At 43.9% G+C, this 21,057-nt stretch overlaps 1 protein-coding gene across 6 annotated transcripts in view; it reads right to left on the bottom strand.

Moving 5' to 3' along the window:
- Window positions 1–19,845, bottom strand: part of MKNK1 (MAPK interacting serine/threonine kinase 1) — a 43,893-nt gene extending 24,048 nt beyond the window's left edge. For 2 of the 6 annotated variants that reach the window (XM_006052519.4, XM_025288807.3), the window contains exons 1-3: window positions 19,688–19,845; window positions 10,211–10,391; window positions 139–299 (exon numbers count right to left, since the gene is read on the bottom strand). In XM_006052519.4, the coding sequence (XP_006052581.1) occupies window positions 139–181 (43 nt within the window). In that variant the 5' untranslated portion in view covers window positions 182–299; window positions 10,211–10,391; window positions 19,688–19,845. Of the gene's footprint in view, window positions 1–138; window positions 300–1,984; window positions 2,092–10,210; window positions 10,392–19,344; window positions 19,654–19,687 lie in introns of those variants that run through there. The other 4 variants (XM_006052520.4, XM_025288806.3, XM_006052521.4 and 1 more) reach the window with 4 other exon arrangements.
- Window positions 19,846–21,057: the final 1,212 nt, after the last annotated feature.

The raw sequence follows: 21,057 nt of genomic DNA, 5'->3' as shown, positions 1-21,057 counted from the left end.
CATTAACTGTGGAAAGGAATTCAGACAGATGGGCTAGATTAAAAGAGGATAGCAGAAGCCTGCTGTAACCAAGCTCATTAGCACATGGATTTAGACGTGCCCCCAAACTGAGCAATGAATCCATAAGCAGAATCCTACCTGTAACATCTTCCAGCCTCAGCACCAGAAAGGTAGGACCCATGGAGCTAAGCAGAAAGGGAGATGGGTTTGGGAGGGCAGTCCATACATTGAAATGACATGCTCAGTAACACTCCTGTGGATGTGCAAAGGATTCAAAAGGCCCTCAGTGGAGACTGCTTCTGTGAAGGTACAACAGGGCAGGGGTTTGGTTTGAGTGTGGCCCTAAATTCCTTCATGTCCAAGAGCATAGGCTGGAGGGCCTGTGAGGCCCGGGGCACACTCTCCCTCCTTAGCTCCTTATTTCAGAGGATGCAGGTAGGGTCCATTCAGAAGTCTGCTGTTAACAGGTCTACGCTGTGTTGCTGGATTCAGTCATTTTACAAAAACATTATTATCTCTCCCTGGAAGGCACCTGGCTCCCCACCTTAAAGGGAGGATTTGTGAGGCAGACATTTAGACATTGGACAGAAAAGGGTAGGGCCAGAGAAAATAAAGCAGGAGACTGAGAGGGGGAAAGAGAAAAGGAGGAATAATGAACCAGTGGCCAATCATAGTCCTGTTTCTAAGACACTCTAGTAAGGGCCTTCCCCTGTTAAAGATAAATTACTTATAGAACATGTCATGCCCTTGATCCAGAGTGGAGCCTTAATACTGTTTGCCTGCAGTTAGAAATAATAAGATTTCTCTGAAGTCTCTGGGTCTAAATCCCCACCAGGGTGATTAAACCTTTACATCCTTCTAAAATAGAGGCGCTCGAGTGCTGATGGGGTATACAATGTGAGAGACTTTTAGACCAACCTTCAATAAACACAGGCCTGGGTTGCTGGATTTTTTTTTTTTTTCCCTGAGATTTTGAAATGGAAGCTGGCTCTTTGCCCACTGAGGGGAAAGACCCACTCTCTTCTCAGAGGACCCCAGCTGAACACGATCAGAAAATTGGCAAGTCTGCTCAGGAAGACCGATTAGAGCCCAGGCATAGCTACTGTACACTGTTCTCAAGCAAGTATGCAACAGCCATTAGGAGAAAGCACATAGAACAATGGCACGTTTCAATAGCACAATCCAGGAAAACCTGGCTAAGCAGCCAAGTGTCTGACAGCTCAATGGAGGTGCATTCTTCCTTCCTTTTTAGGATCTGCTGACAGCAGACTTTCATATACATTTTAGAGTACAGATAAACACGTGAAGAAAAGGAATCCACAGAGGATCGCCACTACTCTAGCTGAGAGCTTCAAGCACAGGATGTATCTGGAGACTGCAACATGCTATGAATTTCAAAGAACTGAACTTAAATATTAGCACCCCAAGATCCATCCTCCCAAAGGGAGACTAAAAGGAAAAGAGATGCCCAACATAGTGAGAAATTCTACAGAAATAAAACACAGGGTCACTTATCTTCAGGACCCCAGGAAGGGGGCGCTGGCCAATGGGACAGCAGGCTGAGGAGGGACCACTGTCCCTCTTGCCCTGCCCTTGTGTGCAGTCCAGTGGCAAGCCCCCTCCCACCCCACCCCACATCTATTTTCTCACTAGCACTGCGAGCCAAGTGCAGAGTGGACAGATCTCGGATTCACTTCTCTCTTTGCTTCCCCTGTCCACGCTCTGAAGGAGGGCTGAAGGACAAGCAAAACAGCCCAAAGGCAGCAATGGAGAGGCGCAGCAGGAGAGCTGGTGGCGTTATAGTTCACGGGGGACGCTCAGACATACTTATGACTCTAGCTAGAAAACCCCGTTAGTCGCAATTTATACTTGGTTTTCACCACAGCAGGGCTGAGGGAGCCGCTCGTGGAAGCAGCATACCTCTGAGCACTGCCACACATGCGATATAAGATTTTATGGCTTCGCACACAAAAAGATAGAGTACCTGGTCTATTCTGCATGGAATCCAATGGAAGAGGGTATGCCAGAAGGGACAGATGGTTAAGACTTTCCTTGGAAACAGAACTTGTTGAAGGAGAGTTGTTTTTGAAACTAGGAAGAAAAAAAATGTAGGAAGGCAGTGCAGTGAAAAAACATATTTAACTTCCCTGTTTACAGTGGGGGGTGGGTGGGGCAGGAAGTGGGATGGAGACGGGTCATCATCTGACCAAAGGGCTGAAAGCTCTTTACCTGGAGCCTGTCCATACACTCTCTTGGGACCTTAGTTTATTATGTGTGTAATCATTTGATAAAGGCTTCCTCAGGGTGCGAGGCTCCACGATCAAGCTGGTCCTTGGCTCACCTCCTTTCCTTGGCCTAAGAACTCCTCTCAGCCATCAAAGCCCAGCTCAAAAGTCTCCCCTCTCTTATAATAAGTTAAGGTTTTCACAAATACTTTGGAAATCTATGCAAATAGATTACTGTACTGTACTGTGTTACTGTACAGAACTCAAATAGGGTCCTCCATCCACTGCTTCCAAATACCCTGCTAGCAGCTAATACTAGAGCACTGGTTCTATTTGGCCTTAAGCTCTCTCCAACGTCCTAAAGGCCAGGGCTGTCTTCACCTGCTCACCCCCTGTGTCTTCTAAGTAAATCATGGTGCAGTGTCAGATGCATACCAGGCATCAGAAAATGTGCACTGAAATAAAAATGATACGAGAGGACACACATCCTTGGGCTTAGGTGCAGGCCTGTCACCAGGCCCTCTAAGTACCAAGTGCACACACTGAAAGAAATACAGGGACACCTTTGCCCTGTAGGCAGCACAGAGAATTCATTCACTGAATTCCCTGAAACATTCCCTCTCAACAAAGCCCCCTGACTGAAAGGTCCTTAACTTTCTAGCAAGAAGCCTGTCTCTGCTATAGGATCAGCTGATGTGTCTGCTATTTCAGAGGGAGTGAGCACTTCCTTCACGTCTGAAGACAGACCTCAGCTAGCACTTCACTGCCTCCAGCCCTTGCTTTCCTCTTGCGCAAGGCTTAGGGGTCCCACTGCTCGTGTACCAGTGGAGGTGAAGCTCGAGAGGAAGCACACTGCTGACAGGAAACGCGTGTGGGCTTGGCGTTGGGAGACCTAATGACAGTTCAGTTCAGATATTACCAGATGTAGCACCAAGACCAAGTTACTTTGCCTCTTCAAAGTACCAGTTTCCTCATCTACAGATTAGGTTTAAAAATAATACCTGCCCTTTCCAGCAAGCTGTGAAGACCCAGTGTTTTGCATAATATAAAAGTGTTTCAAAAAACATGTGTATGCATAAGTCTGTATGCACATATACAGAGGAGAAAGACTAGACAGAAGTACATAAAAATATTAAACCATTACAATCAGAAAGAGTGTTGATTATGCACCAAGCACAGGTATTTTACATGCATTACCTCTAACTCTCACAATAATCGCCAAAGGTAAGTACTTCACCATATTTCAAGTGAGGAAACTGAGGCTCAGAGGTTAAATTATCTGTGCGTGTTAGTTGCTCGGTTGTGTCCGATTCTCTGCGACTTCATGAGCCTGCCAGGCTCCTCTGCCCATGGGATTCTCCAGACAAGAATACTGGAGTGGGTTGCCATTCTCTTCTCCAGGAGATCTTCTCAACCTAGGGTTTGAACCCAGCTCTCCTGCATTGTGGGCAGATTCTTTACCATCTGAGTCATTGAGGGAAGCTAAATTATCTACTGAATGCCAAACATCTAGTTAGTTGTTTAACTGGAATTCAAACTCAATGCTGCCTTTTCAAGTCCAGGTTATGTCTGGTCTATAGCAGTTTTCTCTGTGTGATGGGGTGATTTTTATTTTCTTTATATTTTTCAGTATTCTCCAAATGGTACCAATGATGTTTATTATTTTATTTAGTGCTATTACTGTTTCAGTCAAGTTTTTATTTTTCAACAAAATATACAGTAATAGTCTCTAACGTACATTTGAATTTAGTCTGTACAGCTTTACAAATTATACATCGATTTCTTTCTATCAAAATTCAACATTAGGTGGAGAAAAAAACATTTCATGAATTCCGGTGCCTTGAATATATAATTTTTATAATTAGGAAAAACAACAAATACCATTTTAATTTTTATTTTTATAAATACTATTTTTTAAAAGGAAGAACTTTGTGGAAAAAAAAAAAAAAAAAAAAAAACCTCTAAAATAATGCATTGAAAACTTGTGTCTGAGATACACCCTTTTAAGTCCTGGCTCTTCACACTGTGTGAGCTTTGGTAAATTGCTTAGCTTCTCTGAGGATCAGTTTCTTCATATACAAAACAAGGTCAGAGTAAGGCCCCCGGCTCTCTACATCAACAAGAATTTTGTGAGGATCAAATGAAAAACGAGAAGTGAAAGCACTGCTGACTTACTCATTCAACAAACACTATATTTATTGGGCATCTACTGGCTGTCCAGTGCTAGACACTGAGAACACAAGAGAAGACACAGTTTCCACCCTGATGGAATTTAAATCCACTGGAATTTAAAACCATTTCAATTCAGTGGGATAAGTACTATGACAGGGGAGCACCAGGTGCTGTGGAGCAAAAGACAGGCATTTAACTCAGTTTGGTCACTAGAGGAAGGGACAGCTAAGCTGACACCTGAAGGATGATGCTGAAGGAAGCAGCCAGGTGGGGGCTAGGGAGAGAGAGAGAGGAGGTACACAGCCTGCAGAAGAGGCCGTGTGGCCAGCTAGTGCCACAGCAAGTCATTCAGGCTGGCTGGAGTGCAGAGGACGTGGGGAAGTGGTGATAAGTTAGTTGAAGGGGTGAACAGATGCAGATCATATGCAGTCTCACCATCATAGTATCATCACCATCACCAGTTTATGTGTTTCTATGCCTCAGCTTAAGTTTATCTTGCTTTCTCCATTAAAATAAGAGGAGGGATGCATAGTCTCCTTTCTTTGTAAAACACATTATCAAGTGGAAGTGTAGTACGTGTTAAAGATATGATCCAACCACCAACCTAGTTCCTGCATGTGGAGAGGGCTCAGAGAACTCACAGAGCGCAAATGCGGTTGAGGGGGCTTATCCCGTAGGACTACAAGAGCCACAGATACTCCTGACATCCAAGTACCCATCCACTGTTCAGCCCACAAGCTGACCTTGAGGCCCAGCTTCTGACAGAACTATGTCATTTCTCCACGAAGTCTTAGGAGCCACACTGCCCCCAAAGGCACCAGATCTGTTCTCCACCTTTCGGTACAGCTTAGAGAGAACTAACCAGCACAAACGTCTGGTATGTGACACCAAAGATGATCATTCTTTTCCAAGAACAAGACTTTGCTAGCTAAGTCGGCTTGGCAAACTTAGTTCATGCTCCTCTCCCATCTACCCTAGAATTCTTGTTAAGGTCTATAATTCACTTTCCAACCTGTGAGAGTAGTTCCCTTAGTCACTGGAGCTTTCTAGAGAATGAACAGTGGTGACAGTAAGCTGCTGAGGATAATTATTCATTCAGCTGTCTTCCCAGTCATCAGCTGGCTAAGGGCCCCCAAACAAATGGAGAACTAAGAAAATGAAAGGAAACTGAGGAAATGAAAGGAAGGGCGATGGACACTCCTAAGGAAGAGGCTGAGACTAAGGAATGTGGGCAGAGGATGAGGCAGGGAGGAGGAACTGGGGAGCCTGGCCTGGAACATTTACTTCTCTGAAGTAGCAGTAACAGCAGCAGTAGCAGCACACACACCACGCTGACTTGACGCTTACCACACGCCAGGCAAAGTTCTGAGCATTTTACAAATGCCACAGTTTACATAAACTGACTTACTCAATCGTTAGAACCCTATGAGGTAAGTATAATTATTATACACATTTTACAGATGAAAAAGTGGGTACAAACAGATTAAGTAATCTGCCACAATTATACTGCTAGTAAGTGGCAGAGCTGGGATTTAAATCTAGAGAGTCTGGCTCAGAATTCAAGCTTTTAACTATTACAGTATATTTAAACATGAATGCTGAAAGGCAGAAGGGGACAGGCAGCCAGAGTTAGCCAGGTGCCAGACAAGAATGCTTTTATCTAGAAACCTTAGCATGGAGCCTCCCCTCCGATGTGCTGTGAGCTACTGATCCTCTCACCAGCTGAACAACATCACTTTTTCTTGTACTATGATGTCAGAAACATTGGGCGGCTCTAGCTTACATAAAACAAGGTCATGACTTACCACATTATCACTATTAATCTAAAATCGAATTACCCCAGAAGTTTCCTCTCCCTTGCTCTCACTGAGGCAGTTTTGTATTTTGTGTTTTGGCCTGTTACAGGATGAGTTACCAGCCAGTCCAACTACATTATTCCATGGCAGTTCTGATATCAGGACAAGGCTACTGTATTCTTCTGACTGATTAGTTGCTTGATTTGGTTTCTGGTGGTATCATTACTATTTAGGGGACAAGATCAAGGAAAGGGCACACTCAAATGGAAGTCAAATTTAACACATGATGGATGAAAGGAGCACCTTGTGAAATCAGCTTGTCCTGATCAAAGGACAGCCTGTGAATGTGATTCCAAGGGTCTTCAGTATTTCACAGGTTTGCCCCAGAGTCCAGGGTGCAGCGAGGCTGGGCAGCATTATGCAGACTGCAGCCTACCACTCAACTACAGTGAGGCCCACTAAGGCGCCAGTGGGGTGATGATTCACAACAGGCCTCAACAGGGTGGGGATGATAAGATTCCCAGGGGCAAAAGGTCTAGTTTCAGGGCCATGTTCTTCCTCTGTTCTGACTCTGGGCTCATGTGTAGCCTTCGGAGCTGTCACTGCATCATCTGGTAAAATGAATGAGAACAGGAAAGGTGGAGGGGGTAAAGGGAATATGTACTTAAGAGATGGTAAACAGGAAAACAGAACTACCATATGACCATACCTGGGTATTTTTCTGAAGAAAATGAGAACATTAACCTGAAAAGATACCTGCTCCCTCATGCCCACAGCAGCATTATTGACAATAGCCAAGATATGGAAACAATCTAAGTATCCACTGATGGATAGGCAGATAAAAGAGTGTGAGATACACACACACATAAATATATACACACAATGGAATAGTATTAAGCCACAAAAAATGACATCTTTCAATCTGCAATGATACAGATGGTCCTTGTGGGTATTAGGCTAAGTGAAATAAGTCAGACAGAGAAAGACAAATACTATGTGATCAGTGAATGTAACTTATATGTGAAATCTTAAAAAAGAGAACAGATTGCTCATTGCTAGAGGTGGCAAGTAAAGGGTGGGTGACATTGGGGGTACAAGGAGTCAAAAGGTACAAAATTCTAGTTGTAAAATATATAAGTCATGAGATAGAATGTGCAGCATGGCAATTATAAGGGCTTCCCTGGTGGTTCAGTCGGTAAAGAGTCTGCCTGCAATGCTGAAGAGCCAAGTTCGATCCCTGGGTTGGGAAGATCCCCTGGAGAAGGAAATGGCAACCCATTCCAGTATTCTTGCCTGGAGAATTCCATGGACAGAGGAGCCTGGCAGGCTACAGTACATGGGGTCACAAAGAGTCAGACATGACTGAGCGACTAACAGACGTCTAACACAGGACAACTACACTTAATAATACTGTATGGTCTATTTGAAAGTTGCTAAGAGTAGGCATTTAAAATTCTCATCACACATAAACGTTCTGTAACTGTGTACAGTGATAGATGTTAATGAGACTTACTGTGGCGGTTGTTTCACAAATATCAAATCATTATGTTGTACATCTGAAACTAATAAAATGTTGTATGTTGATTATGCCTCAGTTTAAAAAAAAAATAGCAAGCAGCAGTAAAGGACTGGATTTGTGTGAGCAGGACAGTATAAAGAGCCGAAGTCAGCTCACCCAAACTTATTAATACAGCCCACAGGGCCCTTCAACATCTGGTGCCCATCTACTTTCCAGCCTCACCAACCTTTAGTCATTTATTCTTTCAAGGAAAAATGAAGAATGGCTAGTTCAGCTTGCAATTCACAAACAATCTCACAAGTGCTTTTCCTCAATACAAGTGCTGTGCTTTGATATAGAGCAGGAGTGCTTTGAACATTTTCACTGTGTCACATGGAATATTAAAAAGTTGTGTACTCAAGGAGATTCAGTAAAATTAATGATTTCTATTGCCTCATCAAGGACAGATTTAAGTGAACATGGTATTAAAAAAAAACCAACTCTAAGTGTGTAGTGGTAAAGAATACAATGACTGCGAGTACAGTTCAGTGCCACTGCCAGGGTTTGTGCTAAGGCACCAGCAGTTTGCCTGTTGTTGCTCTGCAACAACAAACAGCATCTTGGCACTATTATGAAAACAGCTTTGACCTTGTAGATACCCTCAAAGGTTTCCAAGGCTCCCCAGGGTCTGCAGAGCACATTTGTGAACCACTGTTCTAGGCAATGGGGAGGGATTGGCCACCCCTGGAGCTGTGCTTTAGGGCAGGGGTCCCCAGGCTCCAGGCCTTCTGTTAGGTCAGTGGCAGCATTAGATTAGAAATGAAGTGCACAGCAGATGTGTAATGCACCTGAATCATCGCTAAACCACCCCCAACCCCCCGTCCACGGAAAAACTATCTCCCAAGAAATCAGTCCCTGGTGCCCAAAAGGTTGGGGACCACTGCTTTAGGGCCATCAAACTGGCTGTGATGGCAGAACAAACTGTAGGCTGGAGGGGGACTGGAGGGCAGAGTGTGGCTGTGGCAACCCAGAGGAAAGCAGGGAAGGAGTGTAGCTGAGGTGGGTACAGAAAGGAAGAAAAAGAGGTGAGGGGTGTTATGGGGAGAGGGAATGAAGCCACAGAGGCAAAGCTGGTCCTGATCCTGCCCAGTGACTGGAGATGGAGGAGGAGTCAAAGACCACTACCCTCCTCAAAGGAAGGCATGGGGCCTAATTTCTCTCCGTCCCCACTGCCTTGTATGGAATCAGGCACAGAGGGTTACCTCAATATATGTAACCTAATCAAAGTCAGGTAATGTAAGAACAGCAGTACCATCAAAGAAGGGGAGAATCCACCAAGGGCAGCTCGTTGGGGATGGGAAGCAAGGGAAGTCTGTGTCCCTGGCAAGCTTCAGCCAAAGGAGGGTGACATAGCAGCAAAGTAGGAAAACTCACAGGTCAGGCTAAAGCCAGTCTCACCTAGCCCACAGCTAAACCAATCAGCAAATGAGGCACTGTTATAACTGTGAGGCATAATGAGACCTCAGGTCAGCATGTCATACAGAAGCCTTCAAAAAGTCCTCAGATACGTTAAAAAAAGTCCTCAGATATTTTAAAATAGGGTTATTTTAAAAACCTGAAAAGATACATTTCAAGACATTATTAACAGCAGTTACTTGGGGAGAATGAAATTAAGTGGGTTCAGAATTTTATTTTTTATAGTTCTGTCGTATTTGATTTCGTTTTGTTATGATACAGTTGTTTTACCTTTAGGGAATAAATGTTTTATTTACTGCATGGTTTTCCTTATGACCCTCTCTGCCATTTTCTTCTTGTGCTTCTCCCTGCTTAGTAACTGTCTTAGGCGTGCCAAGGAGCCCAGCTAATCCCAGTTGCCCAACCGAACACTGAAGTCTCTGACTTACTGCTTCCTCTGGCAATATCAGATACAGATCTACACTGCTTATGGAAAAGTTCGCTTTATGCCACTTTGCTTTTATGAAAGACCTTTGTTAGTATGTATACATTTTCAAGAAATACTAAGAGGGTTTTCCTTTTTATGAGAAAGGATGAAAAGTGAAAATGGAGTTCAGCACATCTTGAATGTTATAGTGGCAGCATGCACCGTGAGCAGTGAGAGTGGCACCACTGAATTCCTTCCCTAGGAACGACACTCAGCATCTAGCTGATGGAGCTTGGAACTCTCTCTGTGAGCATCTTTGCTTGATCTCCATTTATTTTGTGCATCCATTAGGAAGATGTGGCCTAACATAATTGCTTTACACCATTTCGGCTTAAGAAAGGTTTCACCAGAAGGTTCTACTTTCAGATAGACGGGAAATCTGTAATTTCAACCTGACGCAATCTAAAGCGTTAAGTAGGGACTTCCCTGGAGGCCCAGTGGTTAAGACTGAGTTTCCAATGCAAGGGATACAGGTTCGATCATTGGTTGGGGAACTAAGATCCAATGAACCATCCGGTGTGGCCAAAAGGTAACAAACTTTTTTCTAAAGTTATGTAAAATGGGCATCCAATCTTACCTATAGGTCAGCCCAACTCTGCGAAGCGAATCCTCTGTAAACTTGAAACTTCAAATGCAATAATGCTTCTGTCAGGGGCTGCTGTTTTCCAGCTACAGGAAAGGTTTCAATGGCCTCTGTGCACAGCAGACATTATTCAGTTCTCCATCAGCCTCTGCTTCATCACATCTGGCATGAAAATCTTCAGAAAGCAGAAACGGAAAGGATGTAAAAATACTGACTTAATGACCAGAGAAGATAAAGATCAACCTGTATTCCCTAAATCTGTGTTATACCAGTAAGTAGGTAATCACAAGGCAATCAGATTTCCCCAGTCTTTAAAATCAGGCACTGGAGCATTTAAAATGCTGACACAAAGCTTTGACTTAACAAATGTCTGGTTTAAGTTTTCAAATTATGCTTCCACTGTGGCATTCCAGACCCAGAAAGAAGTAATTGGACCCAGATAACAGATATGGACACGTCTGTTCCCTGAAGAGCCTCGCGCAGAAGGTAAAGGCTGTCACTGCTCTGTTGTCCACTTATTTAGAGATGAATGAACTCTGGGTCCATCTCCCAGTGGTCAGGTCTAAGACTCACAGTGGGAAGGCAAGAGTCAGAAAGGAAAAGTAGATGCTGAGAACAGCAGGTGGCACGAACAGGAACAAGGTTTTCTGCCAAATGCCTAACTATTGCTGATTTTCCATCTGATGACTTCATTTTCCAAATGTCCACTGCTATTTTTAATCTCATGGTTCCACTTATCAGCTGCCAAGGTTGATTTGTCAATTTCTCTATGCAATGAGTATGTACTTCCCCTTTTCCCAACAGAAAAGCTCTGAAAATGTAGTTTAAATCCAAATTCTAGGCCCTCGTGCTAACATTTCTAAAGTGTTTTCCTAACTGGAAGCCGGATGTGTTTCATCATTACCTCAAATCACATGTCCCAAACTGGACTTGTCCCTAACCCCCAGCTACCACCTCCTTCCTCCTTTCCCTTTTTCTCTATCACATTATCACCCTGCCAGTCACTCAGCCACAGAACCTTTAAATCATTTCTAATGTTGCTTTCTCTTCCAGCCTCATAAGCTCCAACTATTACTACGGTCAGGCTCTCCTTCAGCCTGGTATGTAGTTCCTTGAAAAATAACACCCATTCATCCTTCCAGGCCCATTATAAATTACTGAGAGCAGTCCCACAAATTACAGGAATAGTCCCTGACTTTTTTTCTACTTCATCCAACATTGAATTGAAAGCACATCTACTATTGTAATACTTAGAGTTGGCTCCCCTAATGCACACGTGGCTCTCCCATGAGGCTGTAAGCTCCTCAAAGGCAAGGACGTATCTTTTTCATCTTTGTATTTCCAGCATCTAATGTAGTATATGGCACAAAAAGGGGCTCCAGTTAATATCTGAATGAATTATTTCATCCATAAAATATTTCTTTATTGTTCAGAAGAGAACATTAACACACAGAATAATCCTTCCTATTGTGCATTTTATTCCCAAACAAATCTCTGTGGCCCAAGGAAACTATTTCCAAGGTCCACGAAAGCTCAGGTTATGTTCCCTCTCCCTGTGGCCACAATGCTTCCAGGGACAACCGCGAACACCCTTGACTTTTAACCCTTTGCTTTCAGACTTGCCATAGGTTTGAATCTCTTGGCCCCTTCTTGTTGCCTATAGTAGGGGTTGGCAATTGTTCTCTGTAAAGGGCCAGAGTCAGTATTTTATACTTTGTGTGTCACATGGCCTTTGTCATAACAACTACTCAATTTTGCCTTTGCAGAGCAAAAGCAGCCAGAGATGATATGAAAATGAGTGAGTGCGGCTATATTTCAGTAAGACTTTATTTATGGATGCTGAAGTTTTAATTTTATATGATTTTTGTGTCACAAAATATTAATTTTCTCTTGAACTTTCCCCCAGCCATTTAAAAATGTAAATGGCTTGCAGTCCAGACAAAAACAAGTGGTGAGCCAGATATGGACTGTAGGCCATAGTTTGCCAATCCAGGTTTCCTTTCCTCACCAACTCCATCCTTCTACACACACACACACACACACACACATTTCTGTTCATTTCCACCTCTAGTAGAACTAAGTAAAAACAGTCTTCACAATTCCTTTATGGACTTTCATGTTACTCTGTTTGGAGCCACTCCAGGGCTGGGGAGAGAGAAAGTGAGTGGGCTTTTGAGTCATTAAGGCTTAGATTCAGAGTCTAGCCTTATCGTGTAATAATGAGGTAACCCTGGACATAATATTTAACCTCTCTTGTGTTTCACTGTCATCATCTATCAAAAGGGAGCAATAACATCTACGTGACAGGGATTTTGTGAGAATGAGCTAATCTGTATCAAGTTCATGGCACAATGCCTGGCTTATAGTATGCACTCAATAAATAGTAATTGTTACTCTAGCTTGGGATATAGCTTCCTCAAATCAGCTGTGACTCTGGAAAGCAATCCAGCCACTTTGTAAACCACAACTGGGCAGCAGAGAGAACAAACTGAGAGCAGAGTACAAAGGCAGAGACAGAATTTGGAGGTTTTCAGACACGTGACCCAGGATTCTGAGTGCCTGGTTGGCCCCGATTCCTCCTGATACCATTCCAAATTCCAGTGGGCCTCTTTTCCTCCTCAGAAATAACTTCTGACTCTCACACTACCTGAATCTTCCTAGCATTCCATATGAAATATCCAGAAGAGCCCTGGAACCCTCTCCTCATTCCCACACCTCTTCCTGGTGGGAAGGGCGGGAAAGGGTGAAATGTGACCGGGCCAAATCTCACAGACTGGTCTGCCACCGGATCTTACACAGGTCAAGCACCCAAGTCTCTCTCAATTATTCACGAATTTTCTGCTGTACAGGGAATGAATTTTTTTCAGAGTTCAAAAACTCTATAGAAGCTTTAGAGAAAAAAAACCAAGTACACAAATAAGACATTTCCCCCCATAAAACATCAGTCGGGGTGCAGATAAGACAGATACAGCTTGCAGTATCTTTGTCCTTGATCCGAAAAGCCAGATTTCAGCCTGGCACTTTCCTGTTCCGACACTTCTAATGGGTATCTACTGCCTCTGGAATGACCAAGCTCCCATGCTGTCACTCAGGGCCTCCACAATCTTGCCCTAGCCCACCCCTCCGGCATTATATCTTACCACTCATCTACAGAAGTCCTCACCTATAGCCCAGGCAAAATGGATAGTTTCTACCTAACTTCACTGAACAGTTTCCAACTTCCCACACTTGTGCATAACTCAGTCACAGTACCTGTAGCATTTTATTGCACATCTCCCCCTAGACTGTGAGCTAGCTGCAGGGCAGACTGTCTGATTCACCTCTGGGTCCCCTACCCCTAGCACAGTGCCTGACATGGGGCAAACATTCAATAAATGTTAATGAATGAATGAAAACACCTGAAGTTATTCTGCCCTTAAACTGCTTTAGTTGGACTCCTATTAGCAGACTAAGCACAGTCTGGGTTATTGTTGAGAAGGAGAAAGACCTAAGAGAAAGAAAAGCATGACCGATGTGATCCAAGCAACAGAAAATATGTTTTAATACTGAACTAAAAGAAAACATGGCTGTTTAGCCTCCAGAAGAGAAGATGAGGCCCAATTTGATTCTGGTTTTAAGTCTACAAAAGGTTCTCATGAGAAAATCTTGATCTCATCCTCCCTTATAATCAAAGGGAATTTTTCCATATTCATGGAAAGTGGAAAAAGAAAAAAACAGCTTAAGTTCAGGCTAGAGGGGCTTAAATTGGAGAGAAAGAAGAACCAAATCAGGCAGCACTTTTCAAAAGACACTGTTACTGTACTTTTTGGCAAGTGAATTGAAGGGGTTTGGCTGAGTACTATTTTTCTGGGCTATGCTACGCAATTTGTGGGATTTTAGTAATCTGACCAGGGATTGAACCCTGGTCCTCAGCAGTGAGAACACAGAGTCTTCTGGACTGCCAGGGAATTCCTGGTAGGCACTTTTGTTAAAGGCTGTGCAAAAGGAAATAAACATGCAGCTCTGTTCCTATTTGCTGTGGAGACCAGGTGGGTGAAACAAAAGTTAGGTAAGACTTTTCTAATGAGTCACTGACTCTTTTTTTTTAGCCACTGACTTTTAATTGACCCTTTTCCTACTGGCACTTTTTGTCATATCATCCTTTGCAGTCCTGTGATGGAACAATCTAGTACAGGCATACCTCAGAGATATTGCATGTTTGGTTCCAGATCACTACAATAAATCAAATCACATAAATTCTTTGGTTTTTTGGTGCATGAAAAAGTTATATCTATACTATATGGTAGTCTATTTAGTATGCAATAGCATTATGTCTTAAAAAAAACAATGTACATACCTTAATTAAAATTAATCATTACATTAAATCAATTTAATATTAAAATTAATTAAAAATAATAAAATACACTTATTGCTAAAAAATGTTAACCATCATCTGACAATACATAGTTGCCACAAACCTTTAATATGTAAGAAATACAATATTTTCAAAGTGCAATAAAATGAGGTATGACTATGTTTCAAATTTTCTTGATGGGACAATGGAAAGAAAGAGAAGGCAATGATATCAGAGTAAGACAGTAGGGAAATGGTCATAAAAATATACCTTCTATAAAACCAATACCTAATTGGATATCAATAATAATTATCAATAGTATTACTGTTGGGACTTTCCTGGTGGTCCAATGGCTAAGACTCCATGCTCCCAATGCACGGGGTCCTGGTTCCATTCCTGGTCAGGGAAGTAGATCCTGCATGCCACAACTAAAGAGCTCGTGTGCTAAAACAAAATGTTCCCATTCTCCAACTTTCTTTACCTCCTTTCTGAAGACAGAATAAAGAGCCCCAGTCTCGGCATTTGAAGTCTTGCAGTATAGTGAAAAGAACACAGGTCTCTGAATCCAACACTAACAGGTTTGAACCAAGCTCTGTCACTTATGAGCTACCTGACTTTGGGCAAATCACTCTAATCTTTCTGAGGTCCAGTTTCTTCATCTTTAAATTGGGGTTAAATATCCCCATGTTATATAGGATTCTGAGGATTAAATAAATTATTGTGTGTAATACATCTAATATACTCAGCCACAAAGCAGAGTAGAGACTAGATAAACGTCAGTGTTCTTCTCTTCACACCTCTATACATTATGGCCACAATTCATCATTTCAGTTTATTTCCCTTTCTCACCAAATCCATTCCTCTCCCTCTACCTCACCCCCACCTCTAGACCACTGCCCAGGCTGTTCCTTCTCACTGGAATGAACTTCCTTCAAGGCCTAGCATAAATTTTCCAACCTTCAGGAATCCTTGCTGAATCCCCTTTGGTCATGTTGGGATTGATTTCTCCTACTTTGTTTACATTCTTTATTAGATTTACTAGAGTCAACCTGATTTCAGTTATTTATGTACTTATCAGTCTTGCCAACTACACTGGAGGGAGAAGGCTCTGAAAAGACAATTACTTATAGGAGAGCAGGAAATATGTTGCTCTCTTCTGTGTATATTTCTCAATACCAGGGTCCTGTATGTAGAAAGAGCTCAATATGTGTTTTTGTTTTGTTTTTTTTTTAAATTTTATTTTATGTTAAAATTTTACATAATTGTATTAGTTTTGCCAAATATCAAAATGTTTTTAAATTGAATCTTGCCACCATGGTTTTTCCAGTAGTCATGTATGGATGTAAGAGCTGGACTACAGAGAAAGCTGAGCGCCGAAGAATTGATGCTTTTGAACTGTGGTATTGGAGAAGACTCTTGAGAGTCCCTTGGACTGCAAGGAGATCCAACCAGTCCATCCTAAAGGAGATCAGTCCTGGGTGTTCATTGGAAGGACTGATGCTGAAGCTGAACTCTAATACTTTGGTCACCTAATGCGAAGAATTGACTCGTTTGAGAAGACCCTGATGCTGGGAAAAACTGAAGGCAGAAAGAGAAGGGGACAACAGAGGATGAGATGGTTGGATGACATCACCGACTCAATGGACATGAGTTTGAGTAAACTCCGGGAGTCGGTGATGGGACAGGGAGGCCTGGCATGCTGCAGTCCATGGGGTTGCAAAGAGTCGGACATGACTGAGCGACTGAACTGAACTGAATCACTGACTGAGAAACTCTACAGAAAGCTCCTGGACTGAATTTCTAAAATTCTGCTTTCACTGCCTGACTTGTTTAACACACAATTTTTAAAGTATAGTGATATTCCTAAACTAAGAGCCACCAAAACTCATGCAGTTTGCTTCATTCTATCACCCACTCTTTCAACACACTCTGGACTTGTCTAAAGACATTTCTTCAGGATATAGGAAGACATGGCTGGGAGGACATCACTCCCTCATGGAGGTAGGTGACCCTGAAGAACTGTTCTACCCCACCGGTTAGAACGACAGCCACTGAAACCATATTAAAAAGCAAACAGTATTCCAGGCCAGAATACTGGAGTGGGTAGCCTTTCCCTTCTCCAGGGGATCTTCTCAACCCAGGGATTGAACCCAGGTCTCCCACATTGTGGGCAGATTCTTTACCAGCTGAGCCACAAGGGAAGCCCAAGAATACTGGAGTGGGTAGCCTATGCCTTCTCCAGCGGATCTTCCTGCCCCAGGAATCGAACCAGGGTCTCCTCCATTGTAGGCAGATTCTTTACCAATTGAGCTATCAGGGAAGCCCATAAAGCAAACATGTAGAACCCAAAAGTAGATCTGGATGATTTCTAGCTGCCTCTGTTTCCAAGTCTATAGAATACATAGTTTTGACATGTCACATGTAAAGCACTTAAAACAGTATATGCCACATAATAAGTACTCAATAAATGTTCAATATTTTCTTATAAAGTAGCAGACTGGAAGAAAACAGAGTCAGAATCTTTCACTTTTCATATTATCTCTACCACTGACTCATGTCTTGTCCAGTCTTGTCCCTTCCCCTGTCTGGGCCTCTTCCCATCTGTAAAATCGAAGAAGAACCAGATGTTGCCCAAGCTCCCTATACCTTCAATGAGGTATATTTCTCTACAATCACCAAAGAGCCTTCCTGTTACAGATGGTGAAGCTGCTGGCAAGGAAAAATGGTAGCTGCTGGTTCCCAGAGGAGAGGGGCCATGGCAAGGTCAGAACAATTGATTGGTAAACCACCTGTGCACCTTCCCCTGTGTGAACTATAACACATTCAGTGCAGGTTCCTGAACAGAACATCACCTCCTTGCCAACAGAATTCACAGCAAAGGCAAGGCAAGAGGCTGAAAACAACAGTAGCAATGACGGATTCTGCCTTGTGCAGGATTCCTGCACTTTCTTACCTTTGATGCCTATAATTAGGGCACCATCAATCTAAACTAGGACTCTCCTTAGGCACAAAAAGAAGGAAGAACACAAAGGCCCACTCTGAACCTGAAAGCTCATAAAACAAAGACCAAAGCGAATATATAAAAATGTCACTGAGTCATCTGACTGCACACACTGCAGAGGCCTACTATGTGCCAGGCAGAGGAGGGATGAAACAGACATGGTCCCTTTCCACCAATGTACTCAGAGCACATCCTGGGGGACTTATCCCAAGGTATACTGTAATCAGAGCTATATTCAAGGTGTAGTTTCTGCTACAGAAGATGGGAAGGGGGCAACTAATCCAGTAGTGGGAATCAGAGAAGCTTCAATGACAGGTTACAGGAGACACAGGCCTTGAAAGATGAAGGTGGGGACTCTAGGAAGAGTGAATAAAGGAACATGCAAGGGAGTACTTGAGGGAAATTTAAAAGAAAAAAGTTTATTTTGCCTGGGCCATAGGGTGCAGGTTTGAGAGAACAAAGAGAAACAGGGCAGGAGAGTGATTTGGGAACAGATTATGGAGGGGCTTTTCCATGAGGCCAAGGAGTCCAAACTCCATAAGGCAGGCAACAATGCCAACCAAGGTTTCTGAGCAGAGATATGTTGAGAACATTTCTCAGGAAGATCACATGGGCACCCATGAAAAGGAAAAAGGAACCAAGTTACTAAATTACTATGGGATCTTCGTAAGTTTGTGCCAGAACCCAACAGCTCCTGTTCAAAGAACTTACTTCTCAGGTTCAGCTTCATGCAATCCAAGTTTAAGAGGTGCTCCCTTGCTAGGCCCTATAACCATCAAAATCTGCCAGCATAATAGGCCTCCCAAAGTCAAGAACTCAAGTAGCACTATGGATCACAGAAAAGGAAGAGCCGATGTGGGAGAAGTTGGGGAGAGATCACCAAAGTCTCCAGCTGCCCCAGCTCCACATTAAAAAACAAAACAAAACACCAACCCTCTTTACATTACTTCCAGCCAAGCCTTCTTTACAGGGGCTGAAGCTAAGGATAGTGAGGCTGAAAGCACTTGGGTCAATGGCTGAAGATCCAGTGAAATAACAGACATGAATTGTCCAGCACAGTGCTGGGCATATGAGGACTGGTCAAAAAGCACTGACCCAACCTGTAAAGTTGGCTCCACCTGTAAACCCCACTGAGGCTTCAAAACCTAGGTCACCTTAACTCTTCCCCCAAGGCCTTTCTAACGTCCAAAACGACCTAATTCCTAGAAATCACACTCATTTCACGTACCAAATATTCAGCACCCAATTCATGACAGGTGCCACATTAGGGGACTGCAACTCGCCTTCACAATGACCCTCCTGTTCCTTTTTAATAGAAGAGAAGCTAAAGCTCTGGGTGGGAAAACAACTTGCACAGCTACCAAGTGGCAGATACAGTCTGTCTCCTTAGGGAGTTAGTTTCCAGGCTACCTGTCAGATGGTCAATGGCAGATCAAAGGCCAGCGTGGTGAAGGCACACAGCTAGTTAGGTGGCAGAGGTGAGATCTGAACCCAGGACTGCCTGACCCAAACTCGAGCATTTCCAACATTTCAATCCTGTCACCCACGCTGGCCTCTGATCTGCCACTGACCATCTGACAAGGTAGCCTGGAAACTCCCTAAGGAGACATTGTATCTCACACTATTCTCTCTCCTCACAGGACAGCGACCCACACACGTCAGGAACTTTTAAGTGAAAACAGTTCACTTTAAAATAATGGAGTGCACAGATAATGAAACATTCCTCACATGAAAAACTATTCATGACGTTGGACTGCCTGAGCCTCGGGCCCAGCCATACAGCCTGATACGTACCGAGTCTCAAACCCGCCCCTGGCTAAACTCCGACGTCGGACACCTGTCACAAGCCAAGCCCCGAACCCAGGCGCCGGCTGAGCCTGGATTGGAGACACACGATGCGCCCAGAGCTCGTTCCGGACGGAGCCTCAAGGAGAGTCTTAATGAAGCTGCTCCTTCAGCTGTCCGCCCCCGCCTGCCCAGCCGGCCGGCAACAGAAGAGAATCTGGTCGTGACCTCGGGCCGTTCCGAAAGCCTTGACAGCTCCTTCCCAGGAACAGGACTCATTCACGGGCCGCCCCTCCCTCCCCCGTGGGCACCCCATTTTACTCGCAGAGATATCTCGCTGTCTGGGCTTTACCTCAGCTGACTCTTGGCGGAATAGGTCACTCGCGCTCCACCTACAAAACGCTCCCCCGAGAACGCGGAAGCGGCAGTACTAGCCCCGAGGGGCGGGCCCGACCCAAGACAGGCGTGAGGGGCGGAGCTGCGCCTGCGCCCTGTTGGCTACGCGCTGGAAAGGGTGGGGACGTACTAAGTAAACTGCGCAGGCGTGCTGGAAGAGGGGCGGGGCGATTGCTGGGGTAGGGGGCGGGGCTTGGCGTTTTCGGACGCTACCTTTTCGGACTGGAGGTCAGGAGTCCTGGGAAGCGCCTGGAAGCAGGAGACCGGGCAAGGAGCAGGTATAATTATATTTACCGAGCGCTTCTGCATGCTCGGAAGGAAAGTTATGACCAACCTAGATAGCATATTCAAAAGCAGAGACATTACTTTACCAACAAAAGTTCGTCTAGTCAAGGCTATGGTTTTTCCTGTGGTCATGTATGGATGTGAGAGTTGGACTGTGAAGAAGGCTGAGCGCCGAAGAATTGATGCTTTTGAACTGTGGTGTTGGAGAAGACTCTTGAGAGTCCCTTGGACTGCAAGGAGATCCAACCAATCCATTCTAAAGGAGATCAGCCCTGGGATTTCTTTGGAAGGAATGATGCTAAAGCTGAAACTCCAGTACTTTGGCTACCTCATGAGAAGAGTTGACTCATTGGAAAAGACTCTGATGCTGGGAGGGATTGGGGGCAAGAGGAGAAGGGGACGACAGAGGATTAGATGGCTGGATGGCATCACTGACTTGATGGACATGAGTCTGAGTGAACTCCAGGAGTTGGTGATGGACAGGGAGGCCTGGCGTGCTGTGATTCATGGGGTCGCAAAGAGTCGGACACGACTGAGCGACTAATCTGATCTGATCTGCATGTTTGGGAGGAATATTTTGAATGCTGCCAGTCTTTTTAAAAACGAGAACAAGTTCTGTAAAATTTTTTAGAAGGTTTGGGTGCTTGGAAATTTCTTAAAGAGATGAGAATACCAGAGCACCCTACCTGCCTCCTGAGAAATCTGTATGTAAGTCAAGAAGCAGCAGGTATAACGGGGACAGACATGGAGCAACAGGCTGGTTCCAAATTGTGAAAGGAGTACGTCATGGCTGTATATTGTCACGCTGCTTATTTAACTTATGTGCAGAGTACATCATGCGAAATGCTGGGCTGGATGAAGCACAGGCTGGAATCAAGGTTGCTGGGAAAAATATCAATAACCTGAGATATGCAGATGACACCACCCTTATAGCAGAAAGCCAAGAGGAACTAAAGAGCCTCTTGAAGAAAGTGAAAGAGGAGAGTGAAAAAGCTGGCTTAAAACTCAACATTCAAAAAAAAAAAAAAAAATGGCATCCAG

This window comes from Bubalus bubalis, chromosome 6, assembly GCF_019923935.1.
Source record: "Bubalus bubalis isolate 160015118507 breed Murrah chromosome 6, NDDB_SH_1, whole genome shotgun sequence".
Lineage (NCBI taxonomy): Eukaryota > Metazoa > Chordata > Mammalia > Artiodactyla > Bovidae > Bubalus > Bubalus bubalis.
The sequence above is the reverse complement of the archived record's forward strand: the minus strand, read 5'-3'. Positions and strand labels throughout refer to the sequence as shown.